Here is a 20,536-nt window from a genome sequence, read left to right as displayed (position 1 = left end):
CCCGAAGAAAGAAACTACTGTAACAGATCATATTCCTCCTTTTTCCCACAAATCTCGAGTCGCCCTTCGCTGCTCCGCCCGGTTTCCTTTTTTCCTCCCTCTCCCGCACCTTCTTCGAGGGTTCCTCCGTTCTCCTTCGCTTGCCTTCGCAATGGCGATCGCCGCCGCGAAGCGGTACTGGCTTCCCCTGGTCTTGTTCGCCCTCGGCTTCTTCTTCCAGCTCGTCGTCCTCCCTCGCTCCTTCCCCCCCTCTCACTACGACGGTACGCGATCTTTTTCTTGGGCGGGACTTTCCTATTGCGGTTATGGGATCCCTCGAGCGTTCTTTATTCCTGATCCTTGATCCGTGATCCGGTGGCCAGTGCTCGGCTTGAAGAGGAATGCGTCGATCGAGGAAGTCGGCGATGCATATGACGAGCTGTCGGCCAAATTGTACTCTCCTTCCCTCTTCCTTTTCTGCCTTTTTCTTGGTTTATATCATTGGCATGAATTTTTCTGCCTTCTTCTGTCTGGTGTACGACTCTTCCGCGATTCCGTTTTTCTTTATATGACAAGCGTCAGCAATTTTGTTGACAGCTTCTTGATTATTATTATTATTATTATTATTTTTTTTTTTGTCTTCTTTAAGTGAATTTTGTTGTACATGGTTTGTTAATAGCTTCAACGCTGCCTGTAAATGCACTTGTGCTTGGGATCACTGAGTAATATGTAGAGATAATATACAGGATTTGATTTACTCGAATAATTCTTAGCCACCGAGGCAGGGTTACAAACTCACTTATTAACTTAGTATATGGTGTTTGCAAGCCAAAATATATAGAAACTTATGTCAATATAGTGTTTGCAAACCGAAAAATTGCCTTTCAAATGTTTTTCTTTTATGTTTATTAGAAACACTACGTCCTTGAGAAGAATAATTTTGCTATCCTTTTATTGGCCGTCAACTGGAGTCTTGCTTGCCAAGTGTTTATGCAACATTATTAGAAACAGAATGTTGCACTTCAGATAACTCTTTGTTCCTAAAATTTCCTTATACTGATGGAGACCTTTCCTTCTGTACCTTTTCTTTAAATTCAATTGTTGTCCTTGGCACTTAGCGCTTGCATACTGTAACTTGATAACTGTTTCAGGTTCTCGGAATCGGACCCTCCAGTCACGACTGAACTCGTTAAGGTGTGTTATAAATTATTGTCTTCTAGTATTTCGACATTTGAAGGTTCTCCAGATGGCCTATGTGATTCTTTTAGAATGACAACTGAAATTGCTTTGTATTTGTTACTATTCAGTAGAATTTCTTTCCTTTTAACTTTCACCCAGATTTTGGTTGATTTGATGGAAGAAGTTCTCATTAATATATTCTGTGCCAAAATCTGTAGAAGGGCCACTCTATTTAGTCTACATTGAGCTTTCAAGTGGGTGGATAAGTATTTGCTTTTCTGAATCTTGGTTTGTAGAACCAGTTTACTTTACTAGAGAGCTTAAAATTGATTTTTTCCTTATGCTTAAAGCTGCAGCTTTTTGTAACCTGAGATTTCAGAATACCGCTAAAATTTGGCTTTCATGTTAGCCATTTCTTCTGATAGAAAAAAAATCCTCCTTCCTGCCATACCTAAGGTGTTTGCCTTTCAGTGTGTCCAAAAAGGTCACCAAATGTCTGATATAAGCTGTCGTTTCTATCCTAATATGCTTCTAGAAGTTGTTTCTTGTTATACAGTGGAGCTTAAATCGAGATGTTCTTGTATACTAACATTTGAATGATATTCTTGTATACCAGAAGTTGTTTCTTTGGATCACCAAATGGTTCATGTAGGAAGCCCCATTCCAGGCTGAGGGTTTATAAGTTATCTTTCAATAATTAGATATATAGTTCAAAGTTTTGTTGTTCTCGCAGATTCGTTATGCATTTGAGCTTTTGACAAATCCCTTAGGGAAGAGAGATTATGACCTTTTTGGCATTGATGAACAGCTGGTTAGTTCCATCTATTTTTATAGCTGTAAAACTTATTTAGGTTTTATAGTAACAAGCTTGTTATTTGGTTTATTGTTTCACTACAAATGATTATGATATATAGATGGTTTGTTTTTGTCCCCTGACTTTAGCATGTCATTAATAAAGTTGTGAATCAATATGGTGGAGAGACCTTCTCAAAGATAGACCTTCCGCTGATTAATGCATCTTTACTGGGTACATTTTACTTCCAGCAAATACATACATGTAATAATTGTGTGCCTTTCTGAGTTGGTGTTTATATACAATCTTGTGTTTTAGGTTTGTTCAGTGATGCACCTAATAAGTTGACACCTGAGGAGGTCATTTCTGTAATTGGGAAATCAGAGCCATTGCTCATACAAGTAAGTCCATGGAATATTTTTCTAATAATACTTTTTGTTCAAAATCAATTTAATCCATTTGACAATTAAACACAAGAAGCATGAATCATGCTACTAGTAAATATTATTACCAGGAGAAAATTGTACAAGAACTGCAGCAGCATGACTTTTTTTTTCATACTCATGAATAAGGTTTATTCTCTTGGGAGTCCTCGTTGTGCGCAATTCATCGGCGCTTGGAAGATGATAGGTACAACATTTACTTCAACACATGTAGTTATTTACTTATTTTATTGCATGTTGAGCCGTGTCATAGTTGTTTAGAGCTTCTAATGCCAAACTTTATTGCATGTTGAGCTTATTGTCTTGTACAACTCGATAGCGGTCAGCTTAACACCTGGTAAGCTCGGTGCGAGCTTATCAGGCAACAAGCACGGTGTCGATCGATACAGCCAAAACTTTATACCATGCCATGTGCTTTGTATCCTGTGTTGCTCAAGACCTTAACCATTTAGTTTTTTCTGTTTACCTTTGAAGCTATGGTATGCATTTGACGAACTTCACTAGTTTTCATCAAGTAAGTGAAATCATTGTAATAGCTTGTAAATATATTTGCAGATAAATAATTTTGTTTAATTTAGTAAGCTAAACTACTGCAGTTTCTAATGCTTCACATTATAATCTTGTTATGTGATGCATGCTATCTGTTTGATGCCTTCTAGTTCCATCTTTTTGTTTTTGGTGGCATCAACATTTAAGGTATTTTCTCCCATGATTTAATTTGCTAATATCTTGTTACCTGGTCTTGTGCAAGCTAGGAAGTTTATTGGAAGGTGTTGCACAGACTGGCATGGTGGAACTTGGTGATGTTCAACTGGCATCTTACCTTGCAGAGACAATGTTCACCAAGCAGCCGTATTTTCGGAAAGGTATGGATTAGTAATTTTATTACTTGCATTTCTAAGAAACCAGGAACTAGTTTAAATTTTGTTGTATCATCATTGTCCACTTCCACCACAAAATCAATATGTAGTTACTGAAACAGCAAAGGTTTGTTGATTACATAGCATGCAGACTTATTTCCATATATTAAAATTGCTGGTGACAATGTTCTACTTTTCGCCTAAGAATAAATTAGTGGAAAGTTAAATGTTATGTTGATACCGCATTCTCTAATGGAAGTAATATTGGCTAACTTTCACATTCTCATTCATGATTCGTATAGGTCTGCCTGCCCTTGTTGCTTTTCCTCCTAATTGTTCAAATGCTAATTGCTATGTGAGGTTAGTGATGTTACATCTTTTTATGATTTCAATGTCAATATGCTAACTACAACACAGCTGTCATTCCTTATTTTTATAAAACTTTATTATGTTTAATTGTTGAAACTTCTTCCTAAGTAGTTATTGGCATTTGTGACTTTTTTTACTTCTGTAGGTATGATGGGCAGTTCTCAGTTGATGCAATTGTTGACTGGATGGCAACAGACATTATTGGTCTACCTCGCATTCTTTACCATTCAAAAGAATCTTTGGTATTGCATACTAATGATTTTCTAACTGCTTAGCAAGTTTTTGATATCTTCTGAGTTATGTTGACAGGATTCATGCTTTAATGAAATTCCTCATGATTAAGTTTGGTTTTGATTTTAACTAAACACCATATTCTGTTATACATTTATTTCAGGCGAAGTTCATTGTAACAAGTGGTCGACATAAGGTACTGACTGTGTTGGACAGTTGAGATCCAAAGAATATTTATTTAAAATGCAATAGCAGCTGTTATATCCTTAATGTTTTTCTAGGTACTACAGAGACTAGTTTATTGGGCAGCTTATGTTGCAAAGTAATAAAATTGTTAAGCTGGTTTATTTTCGTTGTTGCTGGTGGCTAATCTTCTATTCTATCAACTGAAAATGTTGTTTGTAACAAAATTTTCTTTTTGTTTACTTGTTGTAGATACAATTTTTTTGTTTGTTTTCTTAGGTGATCATAAAAGAAATGGAAGGGCAGTTTGTAAATTTTCTTCTTTCATATTTTTAGAAAAGAAAAGATGACCTATATTCTGTGGCAGAAGGTATCTAACTCAACTGATCTGGTTGTGTGCTGCCATTATTTGTGCACATTGGCATGGTTTGACATGATAACTTCGTTGCTGGTTGTCTATTTTGTCATATACGCACAAAATTGTACCCCTTCGACTATTTAATTTCAGCAAGCTGTAGACTGAGATTAATGACACCTGGGTTTAGAGTTTTGGAATGACAATCTGGTTTAGTTTTGTGATTTTGACTTAGAAAGCTCATGGAGGAGGAAATAATGTTGCCTGATGCTCATTTATACGAATGACATTTGCAATAGTGCAAATATCATATATGTCCGAGCTGAATTTCCGTAAAATTTATTGTGAGCAAAACAATGTTCTATACTGAAAATTAAGCCGCTGTCTTTACCCTAATATCTTGCAATGCATCCTATTCAGAAATGGAAAAGGGATTATGTTAATTTCTTCACTTATCTACCACCATGTTTCAGCAAGCATAATCTGAACATATGGTATGACTCAGCAGTTGATCTAATGTGATCATTCTTAATTGTGTAGCTTGGGCCTCTTTGTCTTTATTCCACATTGTTCCAATCACTTGTGTGGAAAATATTGTACGATATCAACATAATACCAACAGTTCAACTAATTTATCATTTTTTCTTCAATAATATATCTTTGTATACTGTATACCATTCTGACATGCTATACTGATCTGAGAGAGGAACAGTGCAAGATCAGCACCTAAGTTCAATTTGTCGACTTAGACAGTTGAGTTTTTTTTTTTTTTTTTGAGAAAGTGCAGTGGGCACCATCTCAAACTTTATAATGTTAGCCTTTGTGAGGGTTTGTTTGAGATACTGCAGTTGGCTGTAGAGTCATGTGTTACTTTAATTCCATGTAGTTGTTCACTTGTTCAATCTTTCTCTGAATACATCTTTGAGCCTATACTTAGATTTATGTTAATTATGTTGGATCTATGGCATTATGTATTCTTTTAGTTATATTGTAATCCTAGTGTGAGTAATTTACATGTGGGCATTTATGTTGTGTTAAAAAGCAACGTGTTGCTAATTGTCATGATAGTTTCTGTAAAGAGACAAGACTTAATGGTTAACAAAAAGACTTAAGCTCTCCCAAGTACATGTGTGATGAAATGGAAGGCAAGTCATATTAGCTCTTGAGGTTATTCACTTCCTGGCATGAGAGTATGAAGAACATATTTTAAAGCAACAAGTTGACAATATCTTGTCAAAAAACAAATTACACCATGTCGCTCATGTATTTAACTATCTATGGCTCACAGGTCAAAGTCATTTGCTTCTCAAAAACTGGGGAACGTGCCGCTCCATTCATACGCAAGGCTGCCAAAGATTATCAGGCGGAAGCATCTTTTGCATTTGTTTTGTGGAAAGAACCGGAGTTCTCCCTTTGGTGGAACATGTATGTTTTTTCATGCCAATTAATTTCCTTGAATTTCATCATGAACAATCGATATGCAACTGGAGTGTGTGCTAAAGTGTGCCACTCTCAATTAAATTCACTTAAGAGGTCTTTGTTCAGGTAATCAATGTCTCCGCAAGAAGGTGTTTTTTTAATTATATTTATTTAAAAGAATAGAAGAGATATACTTTTGGGCAAGTTCTTTTTTTTTTTTTCATCATCTAACATTAAAGGTTTATCCCCGTTTGATGTGTATCTGTTTTGACCTTTGTTTTGTCTTCTACATCCAAAGTTAATCGACAATTTTGGTTATCGGGGCTTGATAAACTACGACATTTGTGTTGGTTTTTGAATCCAAATCTTGGTTAGTCTTTTTGAAGAATGTTTAGGATCACGGTGTTGAGCTTGGATATCTACCTTTTGGCCATGTACCTTCCAGAGGCTACTTTGTGATGTTATGGAATAAGTAGAGACATGTTCAATGATTTACCCATTGTTTGTCAATCTTTGGCAGTTATGGTTGGTTGTTAACAAAGACAAGTCAACTATTTGTTGACTAAAAGAGACTTAGCACTTGCCTAACTACCTAACATAGTAGGAAAATTAAGTATGAAAATTCTTAAAAATAAGAACGCATGACAGATAATTATGACAATAACCATAAGATTGACTTATCTTTGATGCAACTTAATCAATAGACAATCTTTTTATTTGGCTCAAGATAAACTTGATCTCAGAATTTTCATCATGTGGTCATTTGCTTTATTATGTTTTACCATAGAAAGTCCAAGGCCTGTCTCTTCATCATTATAGCATGCAATTGTGTTCTGGTATATTTTAGTTTTGATGTTCTATTTAGGTTTGAAAGGCTTGAGGCTTATTAATCTTGAACATCACCAGGAAAATTCTGTCAATCAGAATGAGCTATGCATGATTTAACTGTGGATCAAATTTACAGTTATCTCTTGAACTCCATGTGATGGCCTGCGTATCAATAATATTCACCACTTAAAATGTAGAGTTATTTACATTTCCATGGCATTATTTTTGTATCATGCATTATGTTACTTTTAGATAGATTGATTTTAGATGTTTTACCCAAGGATGTTGTTCCTATACCTTCTTTGCATCGTGCGCTATGATTTACACTGACATTTGCCAATTGATATGACAATTCTCATTCCTGTATATCTGTGAAAACAATGTCCTATCCTTGTTTCTATTGTTCTGCTGTGCAAACAAGTGTAACAAACTCTTTTTCAACTTTATCATTAGGTTTGGTGTGGAATCAGCACCTGCTTTTGTATTTCTGAAGGATACATATTCAAAACCATTCGTCTACCATGGTATGCTTGGACATTTGTTCCCCATCTATAATCAAGATTGATAACTTGCTCGTCATTGTGGATCTCCTTCTGTTGTAGGAGCTCTGGAAAGTTCACAGTTTCAGAAGATAATGGAAGATTATAAGCAAAATGGTATATTTAAAAATTACTGACATTTTGCGACTGGTTTACAAATTTCCATCCAGAACTATTTATAAGTTAATTTATCTTACTTAAACCACAAGGAAAAGAAATGGAGAAGAAGCATTATTGCTTGTACCTTGATTAAACTCTACTTTTTTTATGCTGTTTTATGAAAGGAGTTGAAGTTGTCAATTCTTTTCCCCTTCAAAGATTTATGTTTCAGGTGTATAGGATCAAAAACCTGTCTTATCTGTTTTTGGTCAAACTAGGCCAGTTCACCTCCACTGAACATTAAATATTGAAAATGCCTGAAAATTGTTTATAAGGGCTGAGTTTTATGCTGTTATTTAAATCCTAGTGACTTGTAGAATGAGAATTAAATAAGTAAATTTTCCTAATGATTTAGGTGATCATATATCATTATAAAGATTTTTGGTATTTGTGAACAGCCATTATGGCACTTGGTGAGATTTTCAAGTCGTTTATCAAATAGGATGCATCTCACGGTAACATAGGTTCTCCACTTAAGATCAATCCACCACCATAGTGCCTTCTGCTCAGAACTGGTAGATGTAGTATCCAAGAGTTGAAATTGATGAACTAAAACCTTAGAAGGACTAAGTATGGAGACTCGAGTAAAAGATGCTTCTTCAGTATATTACTAGAGGAATTAGTTTAAAGTTTATACTATATACTACAATAACATAATTGTATACAATAGAAGAGATAGTAAAAGAGAAACTTCAAGAGATGGTCAAAGTTGAAGATTGCGTAGTCTACTTGTAAACATATATTAAATTACCTTTACTGTCTTGTATATTTGTGTTATCTGTTTTTCTTATTGATGCTTTTGGATGTCACTACATTAGTGGCACAGATTCGAGTACATTCTCTTTGAATACTATTCTTTGGGAATTATGTGGTCAACTATATAATGTATATATTCAATCCTTATATGTTTAGTGTATTTAACATCTTAATGAGCAAATAGTACATAGTTGGTATCTGGTATAATTTCAATGAGAAAAATGTGAGATGATGAAGATTCTTTTGGCATCCAGAACTTCCTCAACTAAGGAGTGTAACATCTATGGAGCTAGGTTGTGATGCAAGAGGTTTTTCTCGTGCTGGGAATGACACTTTAACCTGGTATTGCCTCGTTCTTGTTGGACGTGCAGGCCGCACAATGGCTCAGATGCGTGAGGTCAGTTTAGTTTTCTTGGATATTTTTTTTTGGTTAATTAGTTGCAGCCGAATGTGGCTGTCAATTTGTTTTTGGATTATCATTTAATTTAATATTTTTTACTTAATTAGGTGCACTTGCTTATGAATTTTCTATCTTGTTCCATCACATGTAACTGAAACTATTATAGACCATGTACAGGGTCCGAGATATGCTAATGACTGGTGATGATTCAGATTATGCCAGAAAGGTCAACGCTTCAGTTCCTATGGTAGCTGCCACTGCCGTGAAAGAGAATCGTTTAACATTTACATGGCTTGACGGAGATGTTCAGCTGGTGAGTTATTTTGCATATATTTCATATCTTCTTTTTTGGTCTGTTTTAGTTCATATGTACACATATAAGTATCTATATGGAAGTAATTTTTGAAGATATATCCACAAACATGGCCATCTTTATGATTTTGTATATGATTCTTGAAGGCAATGATGATTGCGGATTACAAGCTTAAATAAAATTCTAAGAAACTTTTGGGTTTAGATGGATAATGTGGTGGACCAGACTGATCTTCCATGGGCCAGTTGTCAATTGTGATGATATGGACGGTATCAGATAACAAACAAGAGCTTCTCCCTCCCTCATAAGATATTGTCTTGTTCTGTAATTTCAGTAAGGTCAAACTTGTTCACTTTTACCTAACCTTGTTGTTGGACAAAATTTCAGAACATCTAGGATCATTTTTGGTTTTTTTATATTTTCTGCATTATTTTGTGTAATAGGGTAAAACAATATGTTTCAACTAAATCATTCTTCAGTTTTTAAATGTAATTTTATAGTTTCAGCTAATGTTTGTGACTTCCACGCAGAAATATTGTCAGTTTTTCCTCGATTCAGAATTCTATAAAAGTTGTGGCCCCCGAAGGTATGAAAATGATATTGATGTGCCTCAAATATTCATTGTACGTTATTTAAGAAACTCATCAGAGGACAATGTGGAGGCCGATAAGTGGAAACATTTACGGGACCAGTATATGGGAAAAGATGCTAATGCTGCCTCCCAGCTTATTGCTAGATATACTGGTTCTGATGATGTCAAAGAGGTACGTGCTTTAGCATTGAGTTTCTGTTAGAAATCTGCATTTCTTACTCTAATGCACTCTCTTTGTGAACTCATTTGGTGTAAAATTATCTGCATTGATGACAATCCTAAGATCATGTTTATTGTTTACTTTGTGAAGTGGAAACTTAAATGAAGTAATCAAATTTGTTGCATTCCAAGGTCTTTCTGATTGTACTTACAAATAAAGGGCAGCCCAGTTCATGAGGCTAATTGTACTTACAAACAAAGGGTGGCTCAGTTGAGGACACTCCTGCCATTGTAGGGTTTGGGAGGGGTCTTCTGTTTGTAGTATAATTTAAACTCTTCTTTTGGGTTAATGATACTTATACTGTCATGCTAAGTTTAACGTTCAAGTATCAGCTCATATTGCTTGACGTGGTCATATTGTTACTAATATAAGTTGATATTTGGTCTTCGTTTAACATGTAGTCACTGCTATGCCGTAACCAATACTACACTATGATTAACTAGTCATTCTGTTATGGACTAATATGCAGATAATTCAATGGATATCACATATTATAGAGCGTGGTGACACTAGAGAATACCCATATTTTGTAAGTGTTTCTTTTCCCTTGTAATTAGTTTTTAGTAGTTTATACATGACTGAGGTATACAAGCTTCTTATGCAAACCTTCTCTTGAAAGCATTGTGTTCCTTCTTTAATTGAAGGGCATTGATGGTGAATTAGTGTACCTTTAATGTTTGGCAAACTTGTTTATTGTGGCATTCTGTATCTTTTAGTCCACATAACTGTGCACTGGTTATAGATGTATAACGTCCTCTTGTTTTTTTCTTTCTTTGATGGTTCTTCTATAGTGAGTTCGTATGATCCACTTAATGGATCAAGGATGTTTGATATTTTGCAACTGTAATAAATCATCAAGAACTATCACTAGAGATGCTCACCACCAAATATCAGATTAACATATTAACCTTTCCAATAATATGCTTATGACAAACTTTATATGTTCTTCATACAGGACCCTGTCATCCGTGCTGTTAGCCACTTGTTGCCCATAACACAGTCAATGATGAAGTCTTTTATTCTATATGACACAAACTTCAAAGATACATGTTTTATCTTTGGTTGCAAATATAGGGTAGAGATACTTGGGTGATCCAGGATTCATGTTGAACACTTATATTTTCTTTTTTTAAGTAATATTTAAAATTTTTTGGGGATATATTATGGATATTTCCTGAGTTTCAGTAGCCTTCCTTTTTGTCAATGAAAACTTCTTATGAAGGTGATCCTTACTGAGCATCTGATAGTTCTCAACAGATTATGATGATGTCTTTCATCTTGCTTTACTTTTCATCATTAAATTTTAAGTCTACGTGGTGACTTTGTGGGCCATGTTGCTCTCAAAATTAACTTCTTTGATGTATAGCTTATGTATGCTTGTTTGTAACTGGTTGTTACTTCCATTATTATTATATACGCCAAATTTTAATCATAGTAAGTATTTTCATACCATGGCATTTTAAATACTGTCTGAATTTCCAGTATGGAGTTTGGTTACCATGTTGTATTTACCCTTTATTATGGTTCAGGTTATTGTGTAGTTCTTATGTCTTTTACGACAACAACAGTAACAAAATTGCAAAGTCTCATTTATTTGGGGTCTGCTATATGGATTTTTTGTGTTGTTGAGGCCTATTAAATTAGTGTGGATGTTACACTTGTGTCCTACATTGATCCCTTTTCTGGATAGCAACTATTTTAGCCTAAAAAGTGTAGCATGATACTTACATTGATGATTATATTGGACAACACTGATGGTTAAAGACATTGCAGAATGAATGGCTTTTAGATCCTTACTGTAAATTGAGCTGTGTTTGCTGAAGTCTAATTTTATGCTATCTGGATATGCTTTTGCTTGCATTTAATTATAGGTTCATATATTACAATTTCTGGTTTTAACTAACAAAGTCTTTTCCAATTGAGAATTAGATACCTCAGATATGAACAAAGTTTATCGGCTACAATATTTATGACTCTTTTTCGTGACTAATGCAGACATTTTCAAGTCCAGAGCTTGTCGCTGAGGATTCAGTTACAATCTGGTCGAAATCACAAGGCATTCTACCTTCTAGGGAGAGTATAAAACGCAAATTAAAAAAACTTTATTTCTATATCAGTGATTTGGTGACAGATCCGAGGATAGGCCCAAGCTTTCTCTTAGGTGCATGCTTATCTTTTGCAACTATTTGGCTGCAAAAGAATCGGACAATTCAGTCTGCTACACCAGTAAGTCACCAAAAAGTATTATCAATTCAAACCTTTTCCATGCATTTATTTTATTTATTGCTCGTGCTGTGGAAGTAGGCATTGTTTTTTTTTTTAACTTTATGAATTGTTCTTGCAGTCCTCCTGACCAAATGGATCCTTTTTGTTATTAATGTTTTTTTGTTGGATCTAGTGTTTTTGCCAATGTGGTCTTTAAGAACACTTGTATATTGATATGCAGGGTGATGATACAACCGATAGTGCAAGAAGGCGCAGCAATAGAAAGGGGAGGGCAAGAAGCTCAAGTCATGGTGAGCCTTCCTCCATCACCGATGAAGAACCCAAGGATGCCCATCAGCTGCTATCATCAGGTTCCGACTCGGAGTAGCCTTGTAATTTATATTGGAGTGGAGGAGCACGCGGGTATTTGAAATTATCGTGCAATGGCACATCACTTTTGAATATCTTTATCGTCAGACTGGAAAGAAGAAAAAGAGAGAAGAGAAGATTAAAGGTTATTTCTCAACCAATTGATTGATGAGGTTTTTGAATTGTCGATACGAGGATTTGCATGTGATTGCAATGAACGGAAAATATGTCGGATTTAACATGTGAGTTGATCGGTTGGGTGTTACATGTACACTTTCCTGGCGAGCCATCTAAGCTCGATTCTCCCTTCCCCAATGAAAGAATGGAGTTGGAGGTCTCGATCGAGTTAGGAACCAAAGTGGCTGATTTGAGGGTCGATATATAAGGTTGAGTTGCTGAGAAAAAGAAGAAGCTCAACGAGTTTATTATTAAAAAGGATTTCTCCTAGCCAATAGTGAGTGAGGTTTGGATAGTCGGTCAATCGTCGCTTTGGCGGAGCCTAAAAAGGCAGGTTTTCATATTTCGTAGAGCTTTGGATCTTTGTGCATCTTTCATCTTTCATCTTTCACTGAGAGATTTGTCGAAAGTGGGAGGGAGGTTTCTTACCCGCCCCCCTCCCCCGCCTTTTGGCTGGCTTTGTGGTTCATTTAATTCCAACCCCAAGCAAAGCGGATAGCACACGACGCGAGGCTGAGGCTGAGATTTTTACGACCCTTTTCGACTCCCATCTCCATCTCCCTCTCCCGTCTCACAAATGTATATACACATTTATAGCTTCGTCCGCAGCCTCTGTTTGGTTGGTAGCCTTACCGATTAGGTGAAGGGCAGAAGAAGACATGATCGCCTCAGCGACCGCCGCCTCTTCGTCGTCGCTGGCGATTGCCGTCCCCCACAGCGGTCGACTTCGGAAATCCTCCCTCCTCCTGTCTCGCACCAATATCGCCGTCAGGTTATTCTCTCTCTCTCTCTCTCTCTCTCTCTCTCTCTCTCTCTCTCTCTCTCTTCGAAACCCCGATAGACAGATCTGGAATTGGGTACAATCACTTTGACTACGCAGTTTGTGCATCTCCGTCACGTTTCAACCCACCACCTCTCTCTCTCGATTTATTTTGACCATAGATAGTTTATTTCCTGCCATGGATGCTGGGAATTCTCAAAAATGGATCTTGGCTTGAATACACTCTTTTTGTTTTCTGGCAATTCGTGTTTCGAAAACGGTCTTTGAAATCGACGTGGCTATTTGTCCGATTCTTGTGAATCCCCCTCTCTGAGAGGTTCCAATTGTTGATTCCCATTCCGGACAAAATTCTAATTGGCCATTGTTTACCTGCCCTTTAATATGACATACTTCTGCTTTTCCAATGGTTGTCAGATGTTAGATGTCCGAGTTCCATCTCACTACTTCTGTAATGTGTTTATGTCTTGCTTCCACTACAGTATATACTCCTGGAACCGTATAATAGTGTTCCATGATGACGTTTGATACTCTCTGGTAGCCAGCTACCTTGATGCTACTCTTTTAATGTTGTATTATGCAAACTTTCAGAAGGAATTTCCCAAGTGTGGTGAAGGCATCAGCTCGCGTCGATAAATACTCTAAGAGTGACATAATTGTTTCACCATCCATTCTCTCTGCTAACTTTTCCAAGTTAGGCGAGCAGGTTCGCTTCCAACTCAGATATGAGAATATGAAATGGTTAATACTCGAGTCTTTTCTTTGGTTCATACTTTTGATGCGTTGTATGTGTTCAGCAATTGCTGCTCTTAAAGATTTTGTTTGCAGACTCTCATTAAGGAAATAATCTGCCTTAAGATGTAATGATATTCATTTTCGTTATTGAATTAGATTAACGAAATCTTTTCATTGTCATTCAAAGTGTTCCATCTATTGTGTTTGTTGAATGATTTAGCTTTTATCAGGTTCAGATACCTCTGCTTGAAGGGTTTAGCTCAATCTTGGCTCTTATGTTCCTTAGAAACATTATAGTTAACCTATGCCGTGTAAAAGAAACTTTTCTTTGACATATTCTATACACCTTATTATTCATCTTAGTGTGACCTTTTCACTGTCGGAGCTCATGTTATGCAAAATTGATATAGGAGATTTATGATCATTGTACATTGTATTTTGTTTCTTCTTGACATTATTTAGAGATGACATATGTTAGGGTACTCTTGAGAAATATTTGTATTTGGGATCCATTACTTGACAGTTTATATAAGAGGAGGATGAAGATAGGTCTGTCATGTTTATGTTTTCTCTGAAAGTGTCAAGTGAAATTTGAAGAAAACAGGTGATTTAGAGCTTGTAATTGATGAAATTAATCATTAATGTCACATGTACAGGTTAAAGCTGTCGACGTGGCAGGGTGTGACTGGATTCATGTTGATGTAATGGATGGACGCTTTGTGCCAAATATCACAATAGGACCTTTAGTTGTTGATGCCTTGCGCCCCGTAACTGATCTTCCATTGGATGTGCATTTGGTATGATTCCTAGCTGGTTCTTTAAGTTACAAGCTTGTACTCATGTTTTTTAGTTTATATAATTCTGATGCCTTCAATAATTGCAAATTTATTGGCGTCAAGTCATATTGACGATTTTCTTTTCGGGAATCCAAATTCTAGATGATCGTAGAACCTGAGCAGCGGGTTCCAGATTTTATCAAGGCAGGTGCAGACATTGTCAGTGTTCATTGCGAACAGTCGTCTACCATTCACTTGCATCGGACAATTGATCAGGTAACTTTTACAATCAAGTTTATGTCTCAATTAAAATGATATTATTTTGTGTGGCATGTGTCTATAATACTTAAAATGTGCAAACTTCTTCATCTGATTGCAGATGAGAATTTATGTACTCTCAAACTTTGCCATTTAGTGAATTTAAGGGTTATTTCATGAGACTGTTTATGTTGGTTAATAATATGACTGATTTTGTCCCTCATATTTTGAGGTTTGTTCCGGCATCTATATAATTATGCTTTTGATGTTATCTATTCCTAAATAGATAAAACAATTAGTTGAGCTTTCTTTCAATAATCCATTTGTTTTGCTATCTTGATGCTATGCATGTTTTAGGCAAAATACACTTAATGCAGTTGTGATATGAATTGACTTAGTTTGGTGAAATTATTACAGGTCAAATTTCCTGCAGTTTGAATTGCCATTACATACATAGTTTGGTGAAATTAGTTAAGCTTTCCATGCCTTGTGTATTGAGTCATCATCTCATAGAATTGATTATATTAACAAACATCTTGCTCATATCATGAGATGATGATAATTTCCGAACCTCAAATTTTGCAGCAAATTTTCTCAAAGATCTTTCCATGAAAAAGACATTGCTTTGATTGGAAACTTTTGTTTCACTTCTTGGTGACTAAATTTGGAAAATGCATTTTCAAACAAATAGGATAGTCCATAAATGGAAAATAACAGAACTTTTACTTGCAACTTTTGAAGAAATTTATGTTTTATTCTTCTGTAAAAGTTGATACTCTGAAGTTTGGACTTTGAAGTTTGTTCCCAGATGTCATTACACATCTCTCCTGGTTATAAATATGTATTGTATCTTAAGTCTTTGAAAATGGGTGTTAGTTTTACAAGAGACAATCATGTACTTCCCTTGATTTCAGGTAAAGAGTCTGGGAGCAAAAGCTGGAGTTGTTTTAAACCCTGCAACCCCATTAAGTGCCATAGAGTATGTGCTAGATGGTAAGATTTCTATTCCAATCATTGTTCATATTTGATAAAGAAATCTGATCAGGTAATGCAAAACTTGTGGGGCAAAGTTCGGGAGCAAATGTTCTTTAAAACTGTGAAGGGATTGCAGCTTCTCTTTGATTTAATTTGGGAATGTAGCACTGAATTCAAATTGCAGAATAAATAATTGGCGTCCTTTTCAGCCTAATTGTTAATATCATTCTGCTATGGTCTTACCTCTCTGTACTTCTGAAGTCAAGAAATATGGTATAAGGAAATCATTGATGTTCTTAGAAGAGTTTACATGCTTCACCATGGCCACTCATATTTGGAATGAGAACTTCAGCTATAATGATCCAGGACGTAATAATGAGCTAATAGCAGATGAGCCTAGAAACATGGTACAATATTTATGTAAGATTCTAGGAGCTGGCCCACAAAGTTTGTGATTCTCCATATGGGTCTTTCATATTTTTTATTTCTCTTTTTATCTAGCGTTAATGTGAAATCATTGCTTTTAAGATGACACATCATGTATCAGCTTTATAATTACTGAGCAGATTTTTCACTTTTTTGCATGGGCAGTGGTGGATCTTGTCTTAATTATGTCAGTCAATCCTGGGTTTGGTGGCCAGAGTTTTATTGAAAGTCAGGTGAAGAAAATTTCAGATTTGAGGAGGTTATGCGCTGAAAAGGTACATACGAACAACATTTTTTTTTTTTTTCAATTTTTTTGAGTACAAAGAGGCTATGCAATTCATAATTTCTTCCTGGGATGCAGGGTGTGAATCCATGGATTGAAGTGGATGGTGGTGTTGGTCCTTCAAATGCATATAAGGTGCCTTTCTTGAGTCATATCAATTAATTGTTTCAACTTCCACATGTATGGTCTTTTCTCAATTGATATATTTAACATTATCTCAGTCCAGGGTGGTAATGATAGGCAGTTGAATGAATCACCCTATCCACATGATAGGCAGAGGAATGTGTAAGATATTCAGATGCACTAGGTTCAAACGACTGCATCATGCATAACAGAGGATTCAAAACCCCAAGCATAGGAAAGCTTCCCGAGTGGCTCAATCACCAGGCTACTTGGGTGGTGGCACAATATGCAGTGGAATGCAGTTTATAGGTTTTCTGCCCTGATGATTGTTTTGTCCATCGTGTATGCCTTTGCCATGAGGGAGTAGATATGAGAAGTTTGTTCAAAGGATGGCACGTAAGCTTGATCATTTAGGAGTTTGTCGTACAACAGCCAGGAAATTTTATGAATGGTCATTGGTGCTGTTATTTTCTGCTGCATCATGTTTACTGACACCACCAACTAACCTTGTCTTAGCAAGCATTTTTGAGTTTTCAAGGTAAATCAGGTAACTTATTTGTTCTTTGTGCATCGCAGGTTATTGAAGCTGGCGCTAATGCTATAGTTGCAGGTTCTGCAGTCTTTGGTGCCAAAGATTATGCAGAAGGCATGGACCTTACTTTTTCATTCAGTAACTTAAATCTTTATACTCCTAATTAAACTGGTTTACGTAAAACATGAAGGAACAACGAAAAACTATAGTTCTTTGAAGTTTAAATAATTATGTGCCCTCAGGGTTATTTGAACAGTGACTTTTGGTTTTGCAGCAATAAGAGGCATAAAGACTAGCAAAAGGCCTTTGGCAGTTGCAGCATAAAGGACATTCTCCCCAGTAAGGATTACTTGGATGGCTTTATTTATCGGGGTTCACTCCACTGTAAGTTTATTACTGCAGTATTGACGTTAAGATGCGAGCATCTAATTTTGTAGTCATTTTAATGCACTGGAAACCAAGTAGGGAATAGAGACTTGTCCCATAATAGCTCAGCAAACAAGCTTATTTTGTGAGACGGTATGTTTATTTGGTTAAAGGGTGCTAAGCTTATTCTAACAAAATGGTATAAGTAGCTACTCCTTCCCTCTACACCATTATGTAAATCTTTTGGAGAGAAAAAAAGTTTCCTTCTGATTTGTTTTTATCAATGAAAACTAAAAATCCTTTTGCATTGGCATATTCCACAAAAAATGTATGACACGAGTTATTTGTATAGCGTGTTACTTTGTTTCTACTTTTTTTTTTAATGTTTAAGAAAGATACATTATTGGCATTCCTTCAGAATTTAAGTTATTCCACAGTAAAAATTCTCTTCTTTTTTCTTTGATAAAATATGACTTTGCATGTTTCTCAAGCAAGAAATTGTGAATTCTTTCTCAAGATTAAAGCTGTTTGTTGATTCGTACAATTTGCTTTTCTTTTACAGCAACAAAAAGAAAATAAAGAAGTCTACGACGGCATCCGATCGACTGTTCAATGACGCTCGAAGCTATTTTGTGCTGATATAAGTATTCCTTTTACAAATTATGATGTAACTTGAAATTGCTGAGAGTTGTTTATTATAAGTTGCAGTGAGAATAAGGATGTGGATTATAATTCTATTACATTATCTATACTCTCCTGTTTATTCCCTTGAGTTGTGATGTTGCTGTTTCAGTTCTCAGTTTGTTTACTTCAATTACCAAGAAAACTTGATTTGTTCTTTTGCTTGAAGCGATGATGTGATCACGACGTTGTTGGATCAAACATACGTTTTTTCTTTTCTTTTCATTTTTTTTGGTTTGGAAAAAGCCAAATAGGATGGAATGGAATGGAATTGAATTGAATTGTTGTTCTCAGATTCGTTCTTCGTTCTCTTCGGACGAATCAAGCTGATGTCCTGACAAAATAAAAGAAATTTTAGAAGCCACTTTGTTGTCCGAGTGCCGTGCGGTAAGAATACGGCAAGTCTACGAAACGCGCTTTCAGCCAGGGTTAGGGTCACCACCGGTGACAGTACGAAACTGGAATTTGGCTGATTTGACAAAGAAATTTTTTTTTTCGAGCCACTTTGTAGTCTATGTACTGCGCAGTAACTTCACCGTGGGGCTACGTACTCCGCTTGTTGGCTTGGTTAGGGTCACCGCCGATGATGGTACGAACACGCAGTTTAACAACCGAAAGAAAAATCTTTTGAAGGCACTTTGTCGCCTGAGGGTTGTGCGGTAAGTCCACCACGAGTTTTGCGTACCCCCGTTAGATTAGCGTCACTTCCGGTGACTGTACGAAAAGGCAATTTAACAGATTCGACCAGAATTTATTTATTTTTGAGCCACTTTGCCATGCAAGGGTTTTGAGGTAAGGACACCGAGAGTGCAGGTACTCCACTCGATTCACTGGATTCCGGTCACCATCGTTAAGTTACGAGAACCAAATTCGACTGATTTAAACCAAGAAATGGTGTTCCTTAGACCAAGGATAAGCTCAACCAGGAGTAGTCTTCTTTCGGATAATTAGAAATTATCATATAGTTAGACGTCTTTAGTATTTTAATCTTTATACTTATAAAATTTATATTAAAATTTGTATAATTATGAAAGTGAAATATTTTACTTCGTATACCCTAACAAAATAATGAAAAAAAAAATAATTTTAACATCTTAATTACATTTTCGACGATGACGGACAACGATACAACTAGGGGCCGCGAGTGACTATTATGATTATGATCGACGAGAATGATGCAATAGTCAAATAAGAAAGTTATGGACATTTGCAGCTTCTTGTGGGGGCGGGGGGGATGAAAAGGATGAGAAAGGAGAGTGGTGGCGAAAGGGAGGAAGAAGGAAGAGGATGATGCAGACGTTAACACTTTGCATTTGTGTTGATGCTGCTCAACAACTGAATTAGCGTCGACATAGATGTTCCTTCTCGCATCATTGCTAGGGTCGACGTAGATGCAAAACGACACCGCTCTACATTTGTATTTTCGTCAATATCGAGTAGAGCAACACCATTATTCCCTACATCGTTATAGCATCAACATAGATATCGAGTAATGCTCTACATCTATCAATGTCGATGTAAATGTCGAGCAGTCCTTTCACTGTTAATGCAGCGCAACGTTACCCTTCCCCGCATCATTATTAGCATCGACGCAAATGCAAAGTGATGCTGCTCTGCATCTGTATCTGCATCGACATCAATGTAGATATCGAGCAGCCCATTTGCTGCTCTACATCTGTGTCGACATCAATAGAATTATTGAGCGACAGTCAATGCAAATGCATAATGTCGACATTTGCGTCGTCGACTTTCTCCTCTATTTTTGTCTCATCTCTCGTTATCGCTCTCTCTCCTCACTCATAATAATCACGCTCTCGATAGCGACATCATCCACCAACATCGAAAACATAATTCGAATATTTAGATTATTCTTTTATCTATCATTTTCGTATTATTTATGTACATAAAATATACTCCGTCGATAAAATCGAGTTAGATGTTTCAGATTCTAATATAAATTTTTTGATTTTAACAATTGAGATGTTAAGAAAATCTAAAATAATATATAATTAGATCTCTTATTATTATTATTATTATTATTATTATTATTATTATTTACCTTTTTATTCCTTCCCATCTTCCTCCTCGACAAAAGGCCGAGCAGGGACGTCTCGAACGGTGAACGTGTTCGACCAAATGCACGTGGCACCGAGTTCGGACACGGGCGACACGCGGCGCGGAGAAGACCTCTCCATACCATGCACTCCATTCGCTTAAATTCCCCTGGCGAACTC

At 36.2% G+C, this 20,536-nt stretch overlaps 2 protein-coding genes across 3 annotated transcripts; both read left to right on the top strand.

The window, feature by feature from the left end:
- Positions 1 to 8: 8 nt before the first annotated feature.
- Positions 9 to 12,433, top strand: LOC103976729 (uncharacterized). 2 transcript variants are annotated; one of them, XM_009392037.3, is made up of 20 exons: positions 9 to 263; positions 363 to 432; positions 1,131 to 1,173; positions 1,892 to 1,969; positions 2,101 to 2,185; positions 2,270 to 2,352; positions 2,524 to 2,581; positions 3,150 to 3,260; positions 3,557 to 3,614; positions 3,769 to 3,865; positions 4,018 to 4,050; positions 5,681 to 5,817; positions 7,093 to 7,163; positions 7,242 to 7,295; positions 8,348 to 8,490; positions 8,660 to 8,806; positions 9,337 to 9,570; positions 10,088 to 10,147; positions 11,614 to 11,844; positions 12,065 to 12,433. In XM_009392037.3, exons 1-20 carry the CDS (start codon positions 152 to 154, stop codon positions 12,209 to 12,211), a joined length of 2,052 nt encoding a protein of 683 aa, XP_009390312.3. In that variant the 5' UTR covers positions 9 to 151; the 3' UTR covers positions 12,212 to 12,433. The 2 variants fall into 2 exon arrangements, with proteins under 2 accessions (XP_009390312.3, XP_009390311.3); XM_009392036.3 differs by lacking the exon at positions 7,242 to 7,295 and having other exon boundaries at positions 14 to 263.
- A 449-nt stretch (positions 12,434 to 12,882) lies between these two features.
- On the top strand, positions 12,883 to 18,393 carry LOC135606258 (ribulose-phosphate 3-epimerase, chloroplastic-like). The gene is made up of 10 exons (XM_065097231.1): positions 12,883 to 13,141; positions 13,739 to 13,853; positions 14,539 to 14,679; positions 14,821 to 14,934; positions 15,831 to 15,909; positions 16,483 to 16,592; positions 16,679 to 16,735; positions 17,300 to 17,369; positions 17,530 to 17,639; positions 18,184 to 18,393. The coding sequence occupies exons 1-9, from the start codon at positions 13,029 to 13,031 to the stop codon at positions 17,577 to 17,579; spliced, it is 849 nt and encodes a 282-aa protein (XP_064953303.1). The 5' UTR covers positions 12,883 to 13,028; the 3' UTR covers positions 17,580 to 17,639; positions 18,184 to 18,393.
- Positions 18,394 to 20,536: the final 2,143 nt, after the last annotated feature.

The sequence above is a fragment of the Musa acuminata genome, chromosome BXJ2-2 (assembly GCF_036884655.1).
Source record: "Musa acuminata AAA Group cultivar baxijiao chromosome BXJ2-2, Cavendish_Baxijiao_AAA, whole genome shotgun sequence".
Classification (NCBI taxonomy): Eukaryota; Viridiplantae; Streptophyta; class Magnoliopsida; order Zingiberales; family Musaceae; genus Musa; species Musa acuminata.
The sequence above is the reverse complement of the archived record's forward strand: the minus strand, read 5'-3'. Positions and strand labels throughout refer to the sequence as shown.

What these genes read in the sequence shown, in the direction of transcription:
- LOC135606258 (XM_065097231.1), top strand. Translation starts at nt 13,029, where the DNA reads ATGATCGCCTCAGCGACCGCCGCCTCTTCGTCGTCGCTGGCGATTGCC. An exon ending in CGCACCAATATCGCCGTCAG is followed by an intron (nt 13,142 to 13,738) that starts GTTATTCTCTCT and finishes GCAAACTTTCAG; the next exon opens with AAGGAATTTCCCAAGTGTGG. An exon ending in TTCCATTGGATGTGCATTTG is followed by an intron (nt 14,680 to 14,820) that starts GTATGATTCCTA and finishes TCCAAATTCTAG; the next exon opens with ATGATCGTAGAACCTGAGCA.
- LOC103976729 (XM_009392037.3), top strand. Translation starts at nt 152, where the DNA reads ATGGCGATCGCCGCCGCGAAGCGGTACTGGCTTCCCCTGGTCTTGTTC. An exon ending in CCCCCCCTCTCACTACGACG is followed by an intron (nt 264 to 362) that starts GTACGCGATCTT and finishes TCCGGTGGCCAG; the next exon opens with TGCTCGGCTTGAAGAGGAAT. An exon ending in TAACAAGTGGTCGACATAAG is followed by an intron (nt 4,051 to 5,680) that starts GTACTGACTGTG and finishes TATGGCTCACAG; the next exon opens with GTCAAAGTCATTTGCTTCTC.